The sequence below is a fragment of the Nerophis lumbriciformis genome, linkage group LG01 (genome assembly GCF_033978685.3).
Source record: "Nerophis lumbriciformis linkage group LG01, RoL_Nlum_v2.1, whole genome shotgun sequence".
NCBI lineage: Eukaryota > Metazoa > Chordata > Actinopteri > Syngnathiformes > Syngnathidae > Nerophis > Nerophis lumbriciformis.
Genome location: NC_084548.2, coordinates 9,857,501 through 9,877,858, shown reverse-complemented (window position 1 = coordinate 9,877,858; position 20,358 = coordinate 9,857,501). Strand labels below are relative to the sequence as shown.

The following is a 20,358-nucleotide window of genomic DNA, read 5'->3' as shown; positions in this document are numbered from 1 at the left end:
CCGTTTTTTCGACTGTTTTCCGTACTTTGGAGACATCATGCCTCGTCGGTGTGTTGTCGGAGGGTGTAACAACACGAACAGGGACGGATTCAAGTTGCACCAGTGGCCCAAAGATGCGAAAGTGGCAAGAAATTGGACGTTTGTTCCGCACACTTTACCGACGAAAGCTATGCTACGACAGAGATGGCAAGAATGTGTGACACTCAAAGCAGATGCATTTCCAACTGGACTGGACAGATCAGCTTTCAGGAAATGAGAGCGGATGAGGGTATGTCTACAGAATATATTAATTGATGAAAACTGGGCTGTCTGCACTCTCAAAGTGCATGTTGTTGCCAAATGTATTTCATATGCTGTAAACCTAGTTCATAGTTGTTAGTTTCCTTTAATGCCAAACAAACACATACCAATCGTTGGTTAGAAGGCGATCGCCGAATTCGTCCTCGCTTTCTCCCGTGTCGCTGGCTGTCGTGTCGTTTTCGTCGGTTTCGCTTGCATACGGTTCAAACCGATATGGCTCAATAGCTTCAGTTTCTTCTTCAATTTCGTTTTCGCTACCTGCCTCCACACTACAACCATCCGTTTCAATACATGCGTAATTTGTTGAATCGCTTAAGCCGCTGAAATCCGAGTCTGAATCCGAGCTAATGTCGCTATAGCTTGCTGTTCTATGCGCCATGTTTGTTTGTGTTGGCATCACTGTGTGTCGTCACAGGAAAATGGACGGGTGTATATAACGATGGTTAAAATCAGGCACTTTGAAGCTTTTTTAGGGATATTGCGTGATGAGTAAAATTTTGAAAAAAACTTCGAAAAATAAAATAAGCCACTGGGAACTGATTTTTAATGGTTTTAACCCTTCTGAAATTGTGATAATGTTCCCCTTTAATTGCTCAGTCCATAGTAGCTTCTCAAAACAGCTTTAGGAATTATGGTTATGGTGTATTTACCGTTGGAAACACTCACAAATACGGTCTTATTTGGACCCCCTCCGGTCCTCTCCATGGTTTCTCATAGTCATTGTCATTGACGTCCCACTGGGTTGTGAGTTTTTCCTTGCCCTTATGTGGGATCTGAACCGAGGATGTCGTTGTGGCTTGTGCAGCCCTTTGAGACACTTGTGATATAGGGCTATATAAATAAACATTGATTGATTGATTGATTAAAGGTACTATTTGCAAGTTTGAGGGTGAAAAGAACGTCACTTAAATAAACTAAAAACAACCTAATTAAGCATCTTTAAATAACAACAAAGTCGTTTTTTTTATTAAGAAAAAAAACCCAAAATAATATTTATTAGAATATTTTTTAATCATTATTATTTTTAATGCCATTCACAAGCAAGGTAAAAAAAAACACAGTGTTTTTTTTAAATTGTAAAAATATATATTTAAAAAATCATATATATTAATATTCATGTTAACATATGGTGGAGGTATTATTTAGGTATTTTTAGATATGTTTTATACTTTGATATATTGTTTGAAGAACAATATCATTTTTTTTTTTTTACATATATGCATGTTATTTAAGGGTGTTTTTTGTCATGTATTTTATGTTTTATAGTACATCTGTATATCCTGTACATGTAATCTATAATAATATCTGTGAACAACAATTTCTCAAAAATTCCTAGATGCATACAATACAGTTAATATGTGTCAATGTCATGTGAGAAACAATCTCCATTTGAGGCCTACAGCAGGCAAAAAACAAACTGGGTTAGGTCGTGATTGAACAGCATGCCACAGAAAGAGGCTTACACTGACTGCTCAAATCTGACTTTTTATAAAATTGTGTTTTTTAAGATATGGTTAAATCCTAAAAGAATGCATAATTTTTATGTTGAGTCAGATTTGAGTATGCATTGTAATTCCATTCCTGTGTAAGAAGGGATTTGAAGATAGTGTGACCAGCAAAGTGCACGAGAACTGAAGAATGCATTAAAAAAACAAACAAAGACCAAAGCATCAACAGTATCGAGAAAATGAAAAGGAATGACGAGGAGGTACGCTGAGCGTCTTTTACCTTCTCGGCTGCAGCCTTCAGCGCGTCGTCTTTAGCGGAAGGTGAGCGCTGGACGGGTGAGGTCAGGGGAGGCGTGCCCTCACCCACGGCGAGTGAGGATTTACCCAAGCTGTCGACACGCTCCACAAAGACCTGCAGCTGGCTGTGGAGAGCCTGGAGCCTGCTGGTCAGAGCTCCAACCAGGGGACGGTCCGCCAAGTCAGAAAGCTCCGAGATCTGTTGAGGTCACATTGAGAAAATGACACGATTTATGATGCAAATGATCTCATACTCCAACAGGCTCCTTCAGCTTCGGTCCCACGGTGTTCGATTCAAGAACTCCTTCATTCCGCACTCCATCCAGCTGTATAATCACTCGCCATACAGCAATAGATGATATCTGTCTATTACCTATATCAGTGGTTCTCAACCTTTTTTTAGTGATGTACCCCCTGTGAAAATGTTTTTAATTCAAGTACCCCCTAATCAGAGCAAAGCATTTTTGGTTGAAAAAAAGAGATAAAAAAGTAAAATACAGCACTATGTCATCAGTTTCTGATTTATTAAATTATATAACAGTGCAAATTATTGATCATTTGTAGTGGTCTTTCTTGAACTATTTGGAAAAAAATATATAAAAATAATCTAAAAAAAAAATAAACAAGTGATTCAATTATAAATAAAGATTTCTACACATAGATGTAATCATCAACTTAAAGTGCCCTCTTTGGGGATTGTAATAGAGATCCATCTGGATTCATGAACTTAATTCTAAACATTTCTACACAAAAAAGGGTCACCACTTTGTCAACAAATGCGTGAGCAAATTGTCCAACAGTTTAATAAAAACATTTCTCAACAAGCTATTGCAAGGAATGTCACCATCTAAGGTCTGTAATCTGGAGAAATCACTGCACGTAACATTGAATTCCCGTGACCTTGGATCCCTCATGCGGTACTGCACCAAAAAGCGACATCAGTGTGTAAAGGATATCACCACATGGGCTCAGGAACACTTCAGAAACCCACTGTCAGTAATTACAGTTTGTCGCTACATCTGTAAGTGCAAGTTAAAACTCTACTATGCAAAGCGAAAGCCATTTATCAACAACACCCGGAAACGCAGCCGGCTTCGCTGGGCCCGAGCTCATCTAAGATGGACAGACGCAAAATGTAAAAGTGTTCTGCGGTCTGACGATCCACATTTTAAATTGTTTTTGGAAACTGTGGACGTCGTGTCCTCCGGACCAAAGAGGAAAATAACCACGTTTCTCAGTTCGAACATTAAATATCTTGTCTTTGCAGTCTATTCAATTGAATACAAGTTGAAAAGGATTTGCAAATCATTGTATTCTGTTTTTATTTATGAATTACACAAAGTGCCAAATTCACTGGTTTTAAGGTTTTGTATTATGTTGTGTAAGTGGAGCGTTACAATGTTTTGTTAAAAATAATAATAAAGTATACAATAGTGCTTCTTGGAGACACACCAGTAGGGCTTACTAGAAGCACTTTTAGGCATATTTCCACATACACACTTGCAATAAACAACTATTTAAAATAGTTAACAATGGTATAATATAGTCTCTTTAACGAGAGAACTACAGTATACGGACCTGGCAGTGCGGCGGAGGTTTCTCCAGGTCACATGACTCCGCCGCCTTGTGATAGATGGATGGCGACGACGGCAGGCAGTTGGACTCCGGGGCGGTGAGGAGCTGTATCGCCGTGGAAACCAAGCGAGCCTGGTCCCTCATGGTGAGCAAAGCATCGTGGTCCTTCAACCCCTGGAGGCCGAACGCTTTGGTTTTGTGTTCGGAGTTCTCCTGCGACTCATTCTCCACCCCCAGTGGCTCTTTGCGATGTGGTGGACTGAAAGGAGTAGAACCATTACGAGAAGTGTCTTATTTTGTGTTTGACTTTAAACATTGCACTTAAATGTACACAATGACATCATGGTAACCACGCCCCTAAACACACCCCCACCACGTTTGTACAAAACCCAAAACCAGTGAAGTTGGCACGTTGTGTGAATAAAAACAGAATATTTTTAATATTATGATATGCAAATCCTTTTCAACTTACATTCAATTGAATAGACTGCAAAAAAAATGTTCAAACTGAGAAACGTAATATTTTTTTTGCAAATAATCATTAACTTAGAATTTAATGGCAGCAACACATTGCAAAAAAGTTGGCACAGGGGCATTTTTACCACGGTGTTACATGGCCTTTCCTTTTAACAACACTCAGTAAACGTTTGGGAACTGAGGAGACACATTTTTGAAGCTTCTCAGGTGGAATTCTTTCCCATTCTTGCTTGATGTACAGCTTAAGTTGTTCAACAGTCCGGGGGTCTCCGTTGTGGTATTTTAGGCTTCATAATGCGCCACACATTTTCAATGGGAGACAGGTCTGGACTACAGGCAGGCTAGTTTAGTACCCGCACTCTTTTACTACAATGCCATGCTGGCATTGTCTTGCTGAAATAAGCAGGGGCGTCCATGATAACGTTGCATGGATGGCAACACATGTTGCTCCAAAACCTGTATGCACCTTTCAGCATTAATGGCGCCTTCACAGATGTGTAAGTTACCCATGCCTTGGACACTAATACACCCCCATACCATCACAGATGCTGGCTTTTCAACTTTGCGCCTATAACAATTCGGATGATTCATTTTCTCTTTGTTCCAGAGGACACGACGTCCACAGTTTCCAAAACAATTTGAAATGTGGACTCGTCACACCACATAACACTTTTCCACTTTGTATCAGTCTATCTTAGATGAGTTTGGGCCCAGCGGAGCCGGTGGTGTTTCTGGGTGTTGTTGATAAATGGCTTTCGCTTTGCATAGTAAGAGTTTTAACTTGCACTTACAGATGTAGCGACAAACTGTAGTTACTGACAGTGGTTTTCTGGAGTATTCCTGAGCCCATGTGGTGATATCCTTTACACACTGACGTCGCTTTTTGATGCGGTACCGCCTGAGGGATTCAAGGTCACGGGCATTCAATGTTGGTTTTCAGCCTTGCTGCTTACGTGCAGTGATTTCCCCAGATCCTCTGAACCTTTTGATGATCTTACGGAGCGTAGATGGTGAAATCTCTAAATTCCTTGCAATAGCTGGTTGAGAAATGTTGTTCTTAAACAATTTGCTCACGCATTTGTTCACAAAGTGGTGACCCTCGCCCCATCCTTGTTTGTGAATGCCTGAGCATTTCATGGAAGCTGCTTTTATACCCAATCACGGCACCCACTTGTTCCCCAATTAGCCTGTTCACCTGTGGGATGTTCCAAATAAGTGTTTGACGAGCATTCCTCTACTTTCTCAGTCTTTTTTGCCACTTGTGCCAGCTTTTTTGAAACATGTTGCGGGCATCAAATTCCAAATGAACTCATATTTGCAAAAAAATAACAATGTCTACCAGTTTAAATGTTAAATATCTTGTCTTTGCAGTCTATTCAATTGAATATAAGTTGAAAAGGATTTGCACATCATTGTATTCTCTTTTTATTTACCATTTACACAACGTGACAACTTCACTGGTTTTGGGTTTTGTATGTACAGGTATGTATGTATGATGTATGAATATAATTGTCATGTCTGTGTGACAATGTTTTGTTTTAGTCATGTTTTGTTTAGTTTAGTTATTGGGCTCTTTAGTTTCTGGCTTTTCACTCCCTTGTCTTGTTTCCATGGTTACCCATTAGTTTCACCTGTTCCACGTTTGGACTCATTGTGCACACTTGTTTATCACCATAGCAACCCATTAGTTTTCACCTGTCACGTCACGCACCTGTTTCACGTTTTGAGTCACGCACCTGTTTTCGTTAATCATGTCTGTAGTATTTAAGTTCATTGTTTTCAGTTTGTCTTGCTGGCGACATCTGTCACGACTAGAACTATGGCGTGGTTTGTTCTCCCGAGGTGCAAAAGATTTGGACCATACGTGGCGTGAAGGGGAGTACATGATTTATTTAAACACTATATCTACAAAAAAAAGGATGCAAACAAAAGGCGCGCACAAGGGCGGAAGTACAAAACTTGACTATAAACACAAAACTTGCACAAAGGCAGAAACTCCATCAATCCATCCATCTTCTTCCGCTTATCCGAGGTCGGGTCGCGGGAGCAGCAGCCTAAGCAGGGAAGCCCAGACTTCCCTCTTCCCAGCCACTTCGTCCAGCTCTTCCTGTGGGACCCCGAGGCGTTCCCAGGCCAGCCGGGAGACATAGTCTTCCCAACGTGTCCTGGGTCTTCCCCGCGGCCTCCTACCGGTCGGACGTGCCCTAAACACCTCCCTAGGGAGGCGTTCGGGTGGCATCCTGACCAGATGCCCGAACCACCTCATCTGGCTCCTCTCGATGTGGAGGAGCAGCGGCTTTACTTTGAGCTCCCCCCGGATGGCAGAGCTTCTCACCCTATCTCTAAGGGAGAGCCCCGCCACCCGGCGGAGGAAACTCATTTCGGCCGCTTGTACCCGTGATCTTGTCCTTTCGGTCATAACCCAAAGCTCATGACCATAGGTGAGGATGGGAACGTAGATCGACCGGTAAATTGAGAGCTTTGCCTTCCGGCTCAGCTCCTTCTTCACCACAACGGATCGATACAGCGTCCGCATTACTGAAGACGCCGCACCGATCCGCCTGTCGATCTCACGATCCACTCTTCCCTCACTCGTGAACAAGACTCCGAGGTACTTGAACTCCTCCACTAAACTATGAACAATTAAACAAAACTTGCAAACTATGGCATGAATAAAGAAAACTTACTTGGACGAGAAACCGGCATGAAAAAAGAGCAGCAAGGGTCATAAGGGTGTGTGGAGAGTGTGCAGAAGCATAAATGCGGGATGTCGTCAGAACGACAAACTGAAAACAATGAACTTAAATACTATAGACATGATTAGTGAAAGCAGGTGCGTGACTCAAAACGTGAAACAGGTGCGTGACGTGACAGGTGAAAACTAATGGTTGCTATGGTGACAAAACAAAAGTGCACAAAAAGTCCAAAAACAAAACCGAACATGACTAAAACAAAACATGATCAGACAGACATGACAATAATTACTGCACATGTGTATGTATGAGCATATGTAAGTATGTACAGTATATAAATAAACTCCATGTAAAAACTATACCTGATGGGAAGACAGTCTGCTGAGTCTCCAGCCTCTTCATCCGTCTCCAGAGACACTCTTAAAGATGAGGAGGATGAGGACGGCGCTTGGTAGGACGCCAGGTCACACCGCTGCAAGTTGGACAACAGCACTCTGTTCTCGTACTGCAGCTTTTTCACCTTCCCGCTCAGTTCTCCGATCTGGAGCCGGGCTCCTCTGAGCTCCTCCTCCTGGGGGGGGACATCCGGGCTGATGAGGACGGCGGCCTCCCCCGGCACGGAGGAGCGAAGAGCTCCGTCGTGAAGCAGCCTCTCCGACAGCGACGCGGCCACAGAAGACAAGGACGACGTCGGTGGGGGCAGTTCCGATTTATAGCGGTTGATTTCGTTCATCAGGAGCTTGTTCTGTTCCTCCATCTCGATCAGGGACCTCCTCAGAAGCTCCGCCTCCTCCTCCACAAACTGGAGGTGCCTTTGGAGTTCCATGACGTTTTCAGACGACGACGCGCCTCCTCCGCCGACGACTGCTGCTGACGCCAGACCACCGCTGGCATTGTTAAGTTCTTGAGGCCCATCTGAAGAAAATGGCCAAGATGGCACCAATTATTCAAACCTAAGCCTTTTATAATGTTTTAATAATAATATGTGCGCATAGAGTCTGTTTATGAGCACCGGACACTTCCCAGAGGGAAGTTTGGTAAAGAAGTAGGCTTCACTCAACGTCTTAACCCTCTGGGGTATACATCATTTCACAAGTAGCGCCAGGACAAAAAAATCCTCAGGGATTTAAGTACAGTAAATTCCATCCATCAATTTTCTACTGCTTGTCCCTCTCGGGTACAAAAAAAAAGAAGTGGAATATATTTTTTTTTTGCTAAAATCTCTCAACTTTAGTCCTAAATAAAAATACCAAAAAAGTAAAGTTTTTTGTTTCTATTTTTAACCTTTTTTTTTTTTCTTCATAAAATTAGTGATCATTCATAACTCATGGGGTACTTGGGGATAAGATCAGGCCTAAATACACATAAGATTAGTAAACAACTCATTTTGATGCACTTATTAATATTCAGGTTAGGGTAACTAATTTTATGCACATTTTTCAAAATTTAAAAAAGACCATAATTAGATTAATGAGCATTCAAAGAGTTTATATATATACATTATATATATATATATATTTATATATATATATATATATATATATATATATATATGTGTGTGTATGTATGTATGTATGTATGTATATATATATATATATATACACATATATATTTATATATATACACATATGTATACATATACATACAGTACAAATATATATACATATATATATATATATATATATATATATATATATATATATATATATATATATATATATATATATTAGAGATGTCTGATAATATCGGCCTGCCGATATTATCGGCCGATAAATGCTTTAAAATGTAATATCGGAAATTATCGGTATCGTTTTTTTTTATTGTCGGTATCGTTTTTTTCATTTTATTTTTTTTTATTAAATCAACATAAAAAACACAAGATACACTTACAATTAGTGCACCAACCCAAAAAACCTCCCTCCCCCATTTACACTCATTCACACAAAAGGGTTGTTTCTTTCTGTTATTAATATTGTGGTTCCTACATTATATATCAATATATATCAATACAGTCTGCAAGGGATACAGTCCGTAAGCACACATGATTGTGCGTGCTGCTGGTCCACTAATAGTACTAACCTTTAACAGTTAATTTTACTCATTTTCATTAATTACTAGTTTCTAGGTAACTGTTTTTATATTGTTTTACTTTCTTTTTTATTCAAGAAAATGTTTTTGATTTATTCATCTTATTTTATTTTATTTTTTTTTTTAAAAAGGACCTTATCTTCACCATACCTGGCTGTCCAAATTAGGCATAATAACGACTGTATGTATCGGTATCGGTTGATATCGGTATCGGTAATTAAGAGTTGGACAATATCGCCAAAAAAGCCATTATCGGACATCCCTAATATACACATATATATATATATAATTTAATCTTGACATAATTAGCTGAAATAGCTACTTAAATGGTTGAAAAACATCCATCCATCCATCCATTTTCTACCGCTTGTCCGTTTCGGAGTCGCGGGGGGTGCTGGAGCTTATCTCAGCTGCATTCGGGCGGAAGGCGGTGTACACCCTGGACAAGTCGCCACCTAATATTTTTTAAATTTAATTTAAAAAAATGTATTATCAAAGTTACTAATCTTTGAATTGAATGCCCATTCCATCTAATTGCGTCAGTTTTTTTACTATAAAAAAATAGCAAAAAACGAGTTATTCTAACCTAAACAATAAAGCAATGCATCAAAATTTGTTTTATCACTAATCTTATGTTTATTAAGGCCTGATCTTTAGCCCAGCACCCAAGCAATTTATAATTAATTGTATGGATGATAAGTCATGCACATTTAAAAAAAATAATAATAATAATCCTGGCCTGGCCTACTAAAGTGGGCTAAAATTATTATTATTATTGATATCTGAAAGAATTTGAAATAAAAATAATAAAATGGTACACAAAAAAAAACCCTCTTAGGAAAACAATTATTCAATTTGGAGCTACACAAACAAAGTTATGGCCAAAAATAGAGTAAAAACACACACTTATGGACAATCATAGCTCAGTAGTAATACAACTACAGTAAGGCTTAATGTAAAAGACAACACAATTCCAAAACACTACTGCAGGTCCTCATGAAACAATTTTAAAAAGCATTAACAGTTACAACCCATCTGGTGTGGCGCACCACAATGTGGGCCATCATTGTTGTGAATATAAAAAGATCTTAAGTAGTTCTCTGTTAAGTTGAACCAGTCTGCAGTTCCTGTACTTTATATGAACCTTGTACCTTGTGGCCCTTTCATGTCGTCCATCTCAGCTCGGAGGCCCCTGTTCTCCACCTCCAGCTCCACGATGCGTCGACTCAGCAGGTTGGCTTCTTCTTCCACCAGCTTCAGGTGAACTCTGACCTCTGCCTCGCGAGTGTGGGGGGAGTCAGCGACCTGACAGGAGTTCAATAAAAGAAGTCTCATTACTAGGGATGTCTGATAATGGCTTTTTTGCCGATATACGATATTCCGATATTGTCCAACTCTTAATTACTGATACTGAAATTTCAACCAATACCGATACATGCAGTTGTGGAATTAACACATTATTATGCCTAATTTGGACAACCAGGTATGGTGAAGATAAGGTCTTTTAAAAAAAAAAAAAAAAAAAAAATTAAATAAGATAAATAAATTAAAAACATCTATTTGAATAAAAAAGAAAGTAAAACAATATAAAAACAGTTACATAGAATCTAGTAATGAATGAAAATGAGTAAAATTAACTGTTAAAGGTTAGTACTATTAGTGGATCAATCATGTGTGCTTACGGACTGTATCCCTTGCAGACTGTATTGATATATATTGATATATAATGTAGGGACCAGAATATTAATAACAGAAAGAAACAACCCTTTTGTGTGAATGAGTGTAAATGGGGGGGGGAGGTTTTTGGGTTGGTGCACTAATTGTAAGTGTATCTTGTGTTTTTTTATGTTGATTTAATAAAAACAAAAAAAATAATTAAAAAAAAACGATAACGATAATTAAAAAAACGATACCGATCATTTCCGATATTACATTTTTAAGCATTTATCGGCATCAACATCTCTATTCAATACCTTTCAACGAGTCACTTGTGCATGTTGTGTACAGCAAATATTTGAATTGTAGTATTAGATGCTCATACATATTTGACATATACAGTCACCATCAAAAGTTTACAAACACTTGTAAAGAACATAATGTCATGGCTCTTTTGAGTTTCCAATCATTTCTATAACTCTTTTTTTTTTTTTATAGAGTGATTGGAGCACATACTTGTTGGTCACAAAAAATATTCATGAAGTTTGCTTCTTTTATGAATTTATTATGGGTCTACTGAAAATGTGAGCAAATGTGCTGGGTCAAAAGTATACATACAGCAATGTTAATATTTGCTTACATGTCCCTTGGAAAGTTTCACTGCAATAAGGCGCTTTTAGTAGCCATCCACAAGCTTCTGCTTGAATTTTTGACCCCTCCTCTTGACAAAACTGGTGCAGTTCAGCTAAATGTGTTGGTTTTCTGACATGGACTTGTTTCTTCAGCATTGTCCACACATTTAAGTCAGGACTTTGGGAAGGCCATTCTAAAACCTTAATTCTAGCCTGATTTAGCCATTCCTTTACCTATTTTTTAAAGTCAGGCCATTCTAAAACCTTAATTCTAGCCTGATTTAGCCATTCCTTTACCACTTTTGACGTGTGTTTGGGGTCATTGTCCTGTTGGAACACCCAACCGCGCCCGAGACCCAACCTCCGGGGTGATGATTTTAGGTTGTCTTGAATCCTCCTTTTTCATTGTCCCATTTACTCTCTGTAAAGCACCAGTTCCATTGGCAGCAAAACAGGCCCCGAGCATAATACTACCACCACCATGCTTGACGATAGGCTTGGTGTTCCTGGGATTAAAGGCCTCACCTTTTCTCCTCCAAACATATTGCTGGGTATTGTGGCCAAACAGCTCAATTTTTGTTTCATCTGACATCACATGGACACAGATAAGACCTTCTGGAGGAAAGTTCTTATCGCATTATTGCAGTGAAACTTGCCAAGGGACATGTAACCAAATATTAACATTGCTGTATGTATACTTTTGACCCAGCACACTGCAAAAACTGAAATCTAAGTGAGGTTAAATATCTCAAATAAGGGTGATATTTGCTTATTTTCTGTCTGATAAGATAATTCTTCTCACTAAGCAGATTTTATGTTAGAGTATTTTACTTGTTTTAAGTGTTTTGGTCCTAAATGATCTCAGTAAGATATTACAGCTTGTAGCTGAGATGTTATGACCTATATTGAGTAAAACATGCTTGAAACTAGAATATCAACTGTTGCAAAGCTGTGTCATCAACACTCACAAGTATAAAACTGCTATTTCTTATTTCAAGCATGAAAAAAAAAAATCATGACTTTGACACAATTGTGTCTCATAATTAAAACAGATGACAGCCAAATGGACTTTGCTGTTTTATTTTCAATGAAACAATAGAAAATACGTACTCATATAGTAGTACAGTTGTTATTAGTGAGAATATACTTATTTTAAGGTATTTTTGGGTTCATTGAGGTTAGCTAATTAGGGACCGCAATGTCCATTTGGGACAGAGGACCCTATTGTAATTGTAAGGTTTTATTATTATACCGCCGCCTCTTTGAGCTGTAATTTGACCCCCTTAACATGCTTCAAAACTCACCATATTTGACACACACATCAGGACTGGCGAAAATTGCGATCTAATCAAAAAACCTAGCCCCAAAACTCAAAATTGCACTCTAGCACCCCCTCGGAATAAAACACAGACAAAACTGCCTGTAACTCCCACTAGGAATGTTGGAGAGACATGAAACAAAAACCTCTATGTAGGTCTGACTTAGACCTACATTTCATACACGGACATCCTTCAGCAAAAATCAACAGGAAGTTTGCAATTCCCCCTTCAAAACAAAAGTTTTGTAAAAAACTGTCACTTTTGCCTCTTTGAGCTATATTTTGACCCCCTTAACATGCTTCAAAACTCACCAAACTGGACACACACATCAGGACTGGCAAAAATTGTGATCTAATAAAAAACCCAACCCCAAAACTCAAAATTACGCTCTAGCGCCCCCTAGGAAGAAAACACAGACAAAACTGCTCCTAGGAAGAAAACACAGACAAAACTGCCTGCAACTTCCAGTAGGAATGGCGTAGAGACATGAAACAAAAACCTCTATGTAGGTCTCACTTAGACCTACATTTCATATATTGACAACCCCCAGCAAAAATCAACAGGAAGTTTGCAATTCCCCCTTCAAACAAAAGTTTTGTAAAAACAGTCACTTTTGCCTCTTTGAGCTAAAATGTTACCCCCTTAACATGCTTCAAAACTCACCAAACTGGACACACACATCAGGACTGGCAAAAATTGCGATCTAATAAAAAAAACCAACCCCAAAACTCAACTTGCGCCCCCTAGGAAGAAAACACAGACAAAACTGCTCCTAGGAAGAAAACACAGACAAAACTGCATGTAACTTCCAGTAAGAATGTCATAGAGACATGAAAGGTAGGTCTCACTTAGACCTACATTTCATATATTGACAACCCCCAGCAAAAATCAACAGGAAGTTTGCAATTCCCCCTTCAAAACAAAAGTTTTGTAAAAACAGTCACTTTTGCCTTTTTGAGATATAATTTGACCTCTTTAACATGCTTCAAAACTCACCAAACTGGACACACACATCAGGACTGGCAAAAATTGCGATCTAATAAAAAAAACTCAACCCCAAAACTCAAAATTACGCTCTAGCGCCCCCTAGGAAGAAAACACAGACAAAACTGCTCCTAGGAAGAAAACACAGACAAAACTGCCTGCAACTTCCAGTAGGAATGGCGTAGAGACATGAAACAAAAACCTCTATGTAGGTCTCACTTAGACCTACATTTCATATATTGACAACCCCCAGCAAAAATCAACAGGAAGTTTGCAATTCCCCCTTCAAACAAAAGTTTTGTAAAAACAGTCACTTTTGCCTCTTTGAGCTAAAATGTTACCCCCTTAACATGCTTCAAAACTCACCAAACTGGACACACACATCAGGACTGGCAAAAATTGCGATCTAATAAAAAAACCCAACCCCAAAACTCAACTAGCGCCCCCTAGGAAGAAAACACAGACAAAACTGCTCCTAGGAAGAAAACACAAGACAAAACTGCATGTAACTTCCAGTAGGAATGTTGTAGAGACATGAAAGGTAGGTCTCACTTAGACCTACATTTCATATATTGACAACCCCCAGCAAAAATCAACAGGAAGTTTGCAATTCCCCCTTCAAAACAAAAGTTTTGTAAAAACAGTCACTTTTGCCTTTTTGAGATATAATTTGACCCCCTTAACATGCTTCAAAACTCACCAAACTGGACACACACATCAGGACTGGCAAAAATTGCGATCTAATAAAAAAAAAAAACAACCCCAAAACTCAACTAGCGCCCCCTAGGAAGAAAACACAGACAAAACTGCTCCTAGGAAGAAAACACAGACAAAACTGCATGTAACTTCCAGTAGGAATGTTGTAGAGACATGAAAGGTAGGTCTCACTTAGACCTACATTTCATATATTGACAACCCCCAGCAAAAATCAACAGGAAGTTTGCAATTCCCCCTTCAAAACAAAAGTTTTGTAAAAACAGTCACTTTTGCCTTTTTGAGATATAATTTGACCTCCTTAACATGCTTCAAAACTCACCAAACTAGACACACACATCAGGACTGGCAAAAATTGCGATCTAATAAAAAAACTCAACCCCAAAACTCAACTAGCGCCCCCTAGGAAGAAAACACAGACAAAACTGCTCCTAGGAAGAAAACACAGACAAAACTGCATGTAACTTCCAGTAAGAATGTCATAGAGACATGAAAGGTAGGTCTCACTTAGACCTACATTTCATATACTGACAACCCCCAGCAAAAATCAACAGGAAGTTTGCAATTCCCCCTTCAAAACAAAAGTTTTGTAAAAACAGTCACTTTTGCCTCTTTGAGCTATAATTTGACCCCCTTAACATGCTTCAAAACTCACCAAACTGGACACACACATCAGGACTGGCAAAAATTGCGATCTAATAAAAAAACTCAACCCCAAAACTCAACTAGTGCCCCCTAGGAAGAAAACACAGACAAAACTGCATGTAACTTCCAGTAGGAATGTCGTAGAGACATGAAACAAAAACCTCTATGTAGGTCTCACTTAGACCTACATTTCATATATTGACAACCCCCAGCAAAAATCAACAGGAAGTTTGCAATTCCCCCTTCAAAACAAAAGTTTTGTAAAAACCGGTCACCTTTTTTCTAAAATGATCTCCTCTGAGCGCGTTTGTCGTGTCGGCTTCAAACTAACACAGGACAGAGATTGAACCCTTCTGATTAAAAGTTGACGAAAGAGTTTTAATTACTGCTCCGGTTTGGATTTTATGTGCCGTCAAAGTCGGTCCCGTCCATCGCTGCTTACAGCTTTAATTTTACTTGTTTTGGAAAGTCTTGACAAGCCAAATTTTCTTGTTCTATTGGCAGATAATTCTGCTTAGTTCAAATAAAGTACCTCTAATTTTTGTAAAAAGGTTTCTTGTTTTTGAACACTGACTTTTTGCAGTGCAGATTTGTTCACATTTTCAGTAGACCCATAATAAATTCATGAAAGAACCAAACTTCATGAATGTTTTTTGTGACCAACAAGTATGTGCTCCAATCACTCCATCACAAAAAAATAAGAGTTGTAGAAATGATTGGAAACTCAAGACAGCCATGACATATGTTCTTTACAAGTGTATGTAAACTTTTGATTGTGACTGCATATTTTTTATTCATCTTGTACACATTTGGACGGGTAAATTTCACATTTTTGGCCTCATTATTGAGTGTCTTGTCAGTAGGTCAGTATTGTACATAATAACACAGATATGAACCATTATTTTACTTCATCATGTTAAAATGATGGGATTATGGTGGAAAAAACATGCACAATTCCAGATATAATATCACATTTGAGCAAAAAAATCCAATACCTCCTCCACGGTGATGGAGGCGTCCACGTCCCCATACAAGGACCTGAATTTGGCCAGTTCCTCCTTCATGGCCTCGCTGTCCTTCGCCAGCTTGGTCAGCTTCTTGCACATGAGGGCTGACTCCTCTTTAGCAAAATGGAGTTGACATTTCAGGTCTGAGCTGTCTTCCTGCAATCATGGAGCAGGAAAAAAAAAAAAACAGCACCGCTTAATCTAAATGTCACAGCTTGTAGAAATAAATGTCTTTTGTTACTGCAGATTATTTATCAAACACGGTTGTTATTTAAAGATATTTGCGGCGGTGGCGCTCAAAATGCCTTTAAAGAAATGCTAGCATGAATGGAAGACAGGTATACTCAAATTGTTATCGTCATAAAACAAATGGGCAAATGTTTTTTTAACCAATTTGGCTCAAATTTTACACACATGTGCTTGTCGGTCCCCTAAAAGTGTGTACCAAATTCTGTAGCAATTCAACTAAACAGCCAAAAGTTACAGTTAGCTATGAACAAATTTTTTTTTTAAGTCAATACAGAAAATGTCCCGATAATGGGTTTTTATTAGTGTCAATACCAAAATTATTTTAGTACTATTCGGTACTTTTCTAAATAAAGGAGACCTCAAAAAATTGCTGTGCCTGCAGGAGCAAAGGTCACCGCCTCTGTCTATGGTGCTGAGGACGAGCACCGTCGGATCGGGGCGGGGCATGTGCTGACGGCGAGACACAGCTGGCAGGTGATTAGAATTTCACAGGTGGTCCGTGTTAATCTAATCATCTGTAACAGTAAGCGGCCGGGAGCAGGGGGGAGAGAGAGGATACGGACGTGGCTGAAAAGTCGCGTCCTGCTGGATAGAAAAACTGGTGACAAAATCCATGTACATTAAAATCTGGTTAAAAACTGCATGTTTGGCTTTGAGGCTGTGTCTACCATGGGGAACGGCTGAGAAGCGACTTTCACAATTGCATTTTTGTTTTTGTTTTAAAAAAATATCTTAGGGTACATTAAACATATGTTTCTCATTGCAAGTTTGTCCTTAAATAAAATAGTGAACCTACCAGACAACTTGTCTTTTAGTAGTAAGTAAACAAACAAAGACTCCTAATTTAGTCTGCTGACGTATGCAGTAACGTATTGTGTCATTTTCCATTCTCTTATTTTGTCAAAATTAGTAAGGACAAGTGGTAGAAAATGAATTGTTAATCTACTTGTTCATTTACTGTTAAAATCTGCTTACTTTCTCTTTTAACATGTTCTGTCTACACTTCTGTTAAAATGTAATAATCACTTATTCTTCTGTTGTTTGATACTTTACATTATTTTGGATGATACCACAAATTTTGATAGTAGGCTAATATAGACACTTACATCATGCGTTGCCTTCATTATAACACTTATATAAGTTAAATTAATTTTGATAGTAGGCTAATATAGACACTTACATCATGTGTTGCCTTCTTTACAACACTTATATAGGACTTTTAAAGTCATTTTGATAGTAGGCTAATATAGACACTTACATCATGTGTTGCCTTCTTTACAACACTTATATAGGACTTTTAAAGTCATTTTGATAGTAGGCTAATATAGACACTTACATCATGTGTTGCCTTCATTATAACACTTATGTAAGACTTTTAAAGTAATTTTGATAGTAGGCTAATATAGCTGATATAGACACTTACATCATGTGTTGCCTTCATTATAACACTTATATAAGACTTTTAAAGTCATTTTGATAGTAGGCTAATATAGACACTTACATCATGTGTTGCCTTCTTTATAACACTTACATAGGACTTTTAAAGTCATTTTGATAGTAGGCTAATATAGACACTTACATCATGTGTTGCCTTCATTATAACACTTATATAAGACTTTTAAAGTCATTTTGATAGTAGGCTAATATAGACACTTACGTCATGTGTTGCCTTCTTTATAACACTTATATAAGACTTTTAAAGTAATTTTGATAGTAGGCTAATATAGACACTTACATCATGTGTGGCCTTCATTATAACACTTATATAAGACTTTTAAAGTAATTTTGATAGTAGGCTAATATAGACACTTACATCATGTGTTGCCTTCTTTATAACACTTATATAGGACTTTTAAAGTAATTTTGATAGTTGGCTAATATAGACACTTACATCATGTGTTGCCTTCATTATAACACTTATATAAGACTTTTAAAGTCATTTTGATAGTAGGCTAATATAGACACTTACATCATGTGTTGCCTTCATTATAACACTTATATAAGACTTTTAAAGTCATTTTGATAGTAGGCTAATATAGACACTTACATCATGTGTTACCTTCATTATAACACTTATATAAGACTTTTAAAGTCATTTTTATAGTAGGCTAATATAGCTAATATAGACACTAACATCATCATAACACTTATATAAGGCTTTTAATTTCTTGTGGCTCCAGATTTTTTTTGTATTTTTCGTTCAGTATGGCTCTAACATTTTGGGTTAACAACCCCTGGTTTGGACAAATGAACCCAACTGCAGGTCACTCTGAAAGCCACATGTTTTATTTTAGATTCAAATACGATTTGCTTCAACCCTTCAAAAAGACAATGCTGATGTACAAACCCCGTTTCCATATGAGTTGGGAAATTGTGTTAGATGTAAATATAAACGGAATACAATGATTTGCAAATCCTTTTCAACTCATATTCAATTGAATGCACTACAAAGACAAGATATTTGATGTTCAAATTCATAAACTTTATTTTTTTTTTGCAAATAATAATTAACTTAGAATTTCATGGCTGCAATACGTGCCAAAGTAGTTGGGAAAGGGCATGTTCACCACTGTGTTACATCACCTTTTCTTTTAACAACACTGAACTGAGGAAGCTAATTGTTGAAGCTTTGAAAGTGGAATTCTTTCCCATTCTTGTTTTATGTAGAGCTTCAGTCGTTCAACAGTCCGGGGTCTCCGCTGTCGTATTTTACGCTTCATAATGCGCCACACATTTTCGATGGGAGACAGGTCTGGACTGCAGGCGGTCCAGGAAAGTACCCGCACTCTATTTTTACGAAGCCACGCTGTTGTAACACGTGCTGAATGTGACTTGGCATTATCTTGCTGAAATAAGCAGGGGCGTCCATGAAAAAGACGGCTCTTAGATGGCAGCATATGTTGTTCCAAAACCTGTATGTACCTTTCAGCATTAATAATGCCTTCACCCCCATACCATCACAGATGCTGGCTTTTCAACTTTGCGTCGATAACAGTCTGGATGGTTCGCTTCCCCTTTGGTCCGGATGACACGATGTCGAATATTTCCAAAAACAAATTTGATATGTGGACTCGTCAGACCACAGAAAACTTTTCCACTTTGCATGAGTCCATCTTAGATGATCTCGGGCCCAGAGAAGCCGGCGGCGTTTCTGGATGTTGTTGATAAATGGCTTTCGCTTTGCATAGTAGAGCTTTAACTTGCACTTATAGATGTAGCGACAAACTGTATTTAGTGACAGTGGTTTTCTGAAGTGTTCCTGAGCCCATGTGGTGATATCCTTTAGATATTGATGTCGGTTTTTGATACAGTGCCATCTGAGGGATCGAAGGTCACGGTCATTCAATGTTGGTTTCCGGCCATGCTGCTTACGTGGAGTGATTTCTCCAGATTCTCTGAACCTTTTGATGATATTACGGACCGTAGATGTTGAAATCCCTAAATTTCTTGCAATTGCACTTTGAGAAACGTTGTTCTTAAACTGTTTGACTATTTGCACACGCAGTTGTGGACAAAGGTATGTACCTCGCCCCATCCTTTCTTGTGAAAGACTGGGCATTTTTTGGGAAGCTGTTTTTATACCCAATCATGGCACCCACCTGTTCCCAATTAGCCTGCACACCTGTGGGATGTTCCAAATAAGTGTTTGATGAGCATTCCTCAACTTTATCAGTATTTATTGCCACCTTTCCCAACTTCTTTGTCATGTGTTGCTGGCATCAAATTCTAAAGTTAATGATTATTTGCAAAAAAAAAAAATGTTTATCAGTTTAAACATCAAATAGGTTGTCTTTGTAGCATATTCAACCGAATATGGGTTGAAAATTATTTGCAAATCATTGTATTCCGTTTATATTTACATCTAACACAATTTCCCAACTCATATGGAAACGGGGTTTGTAGTTGTTGCCTAATCCTATACTCACAAACCAATAAAGGGCAACAAAAACGTGAGTTTAATCTCCCTGGTGGAGGGAGAAAATCTTATTCATCCTGCCTGGCATCTCTGCGGGTGTATTTGCTTTACAGCTCGTGAAGCGTTTCCAAACACATAAAGCGAGATGAGGGGCAGCACGTTCACAACCATTTATGGTGTGCTTTGGACAAGAACAACCAATCCGGGGACCCGAGTTCCCTTGTCTGGAGACATGACAGTACTCATGTTTAAGAATCATGCATTTTAACTTCACATCTCAGACCGACTGTTTTTTTTTCTCCCATCTACGCGGTACAAACGATGTCAACAAAGAGTGGGCCCGCATAAATACGATGAA

General features: G+C 38.5%; 1 protein-coding gene across 1 annotated transcript in view; it reads right to left on the bottom strand.

The window, feature by feature from the left end:
• The window catches only part of mtcl2 (microtubule crosslinking factor 2), a 216,685-nt gene that overhangs the window by 52,389 nt on the left and 143,938 nt on the right, over positions 1-20,358 (bottom strand). The window contains exons 6-10 of the mRNA XM_061974808.2: positions 15,824-15,991; positions 10,030-10,183; positions 7,153-7,705; positions 3,624-3,879; positions 2,029-2,244 (exon numbers count right to left, since the gene is read on the bottom strand). Coding sequence (XP_061830792.1) covers positions 2,029-2,244; positions 3,624-3,879; positions 7,153-7,705; positions 10,030-10,183; positions 15,824-15,991 — 1,347 coding nt within the window. The remainder of the gene's footprint in view (positions 1-2,028; positions 2,245-3,623; positions 3,880-7,152; positions 7,706-10,029; positions 10,184-15,823; positions 15,992-20,358) is intronic.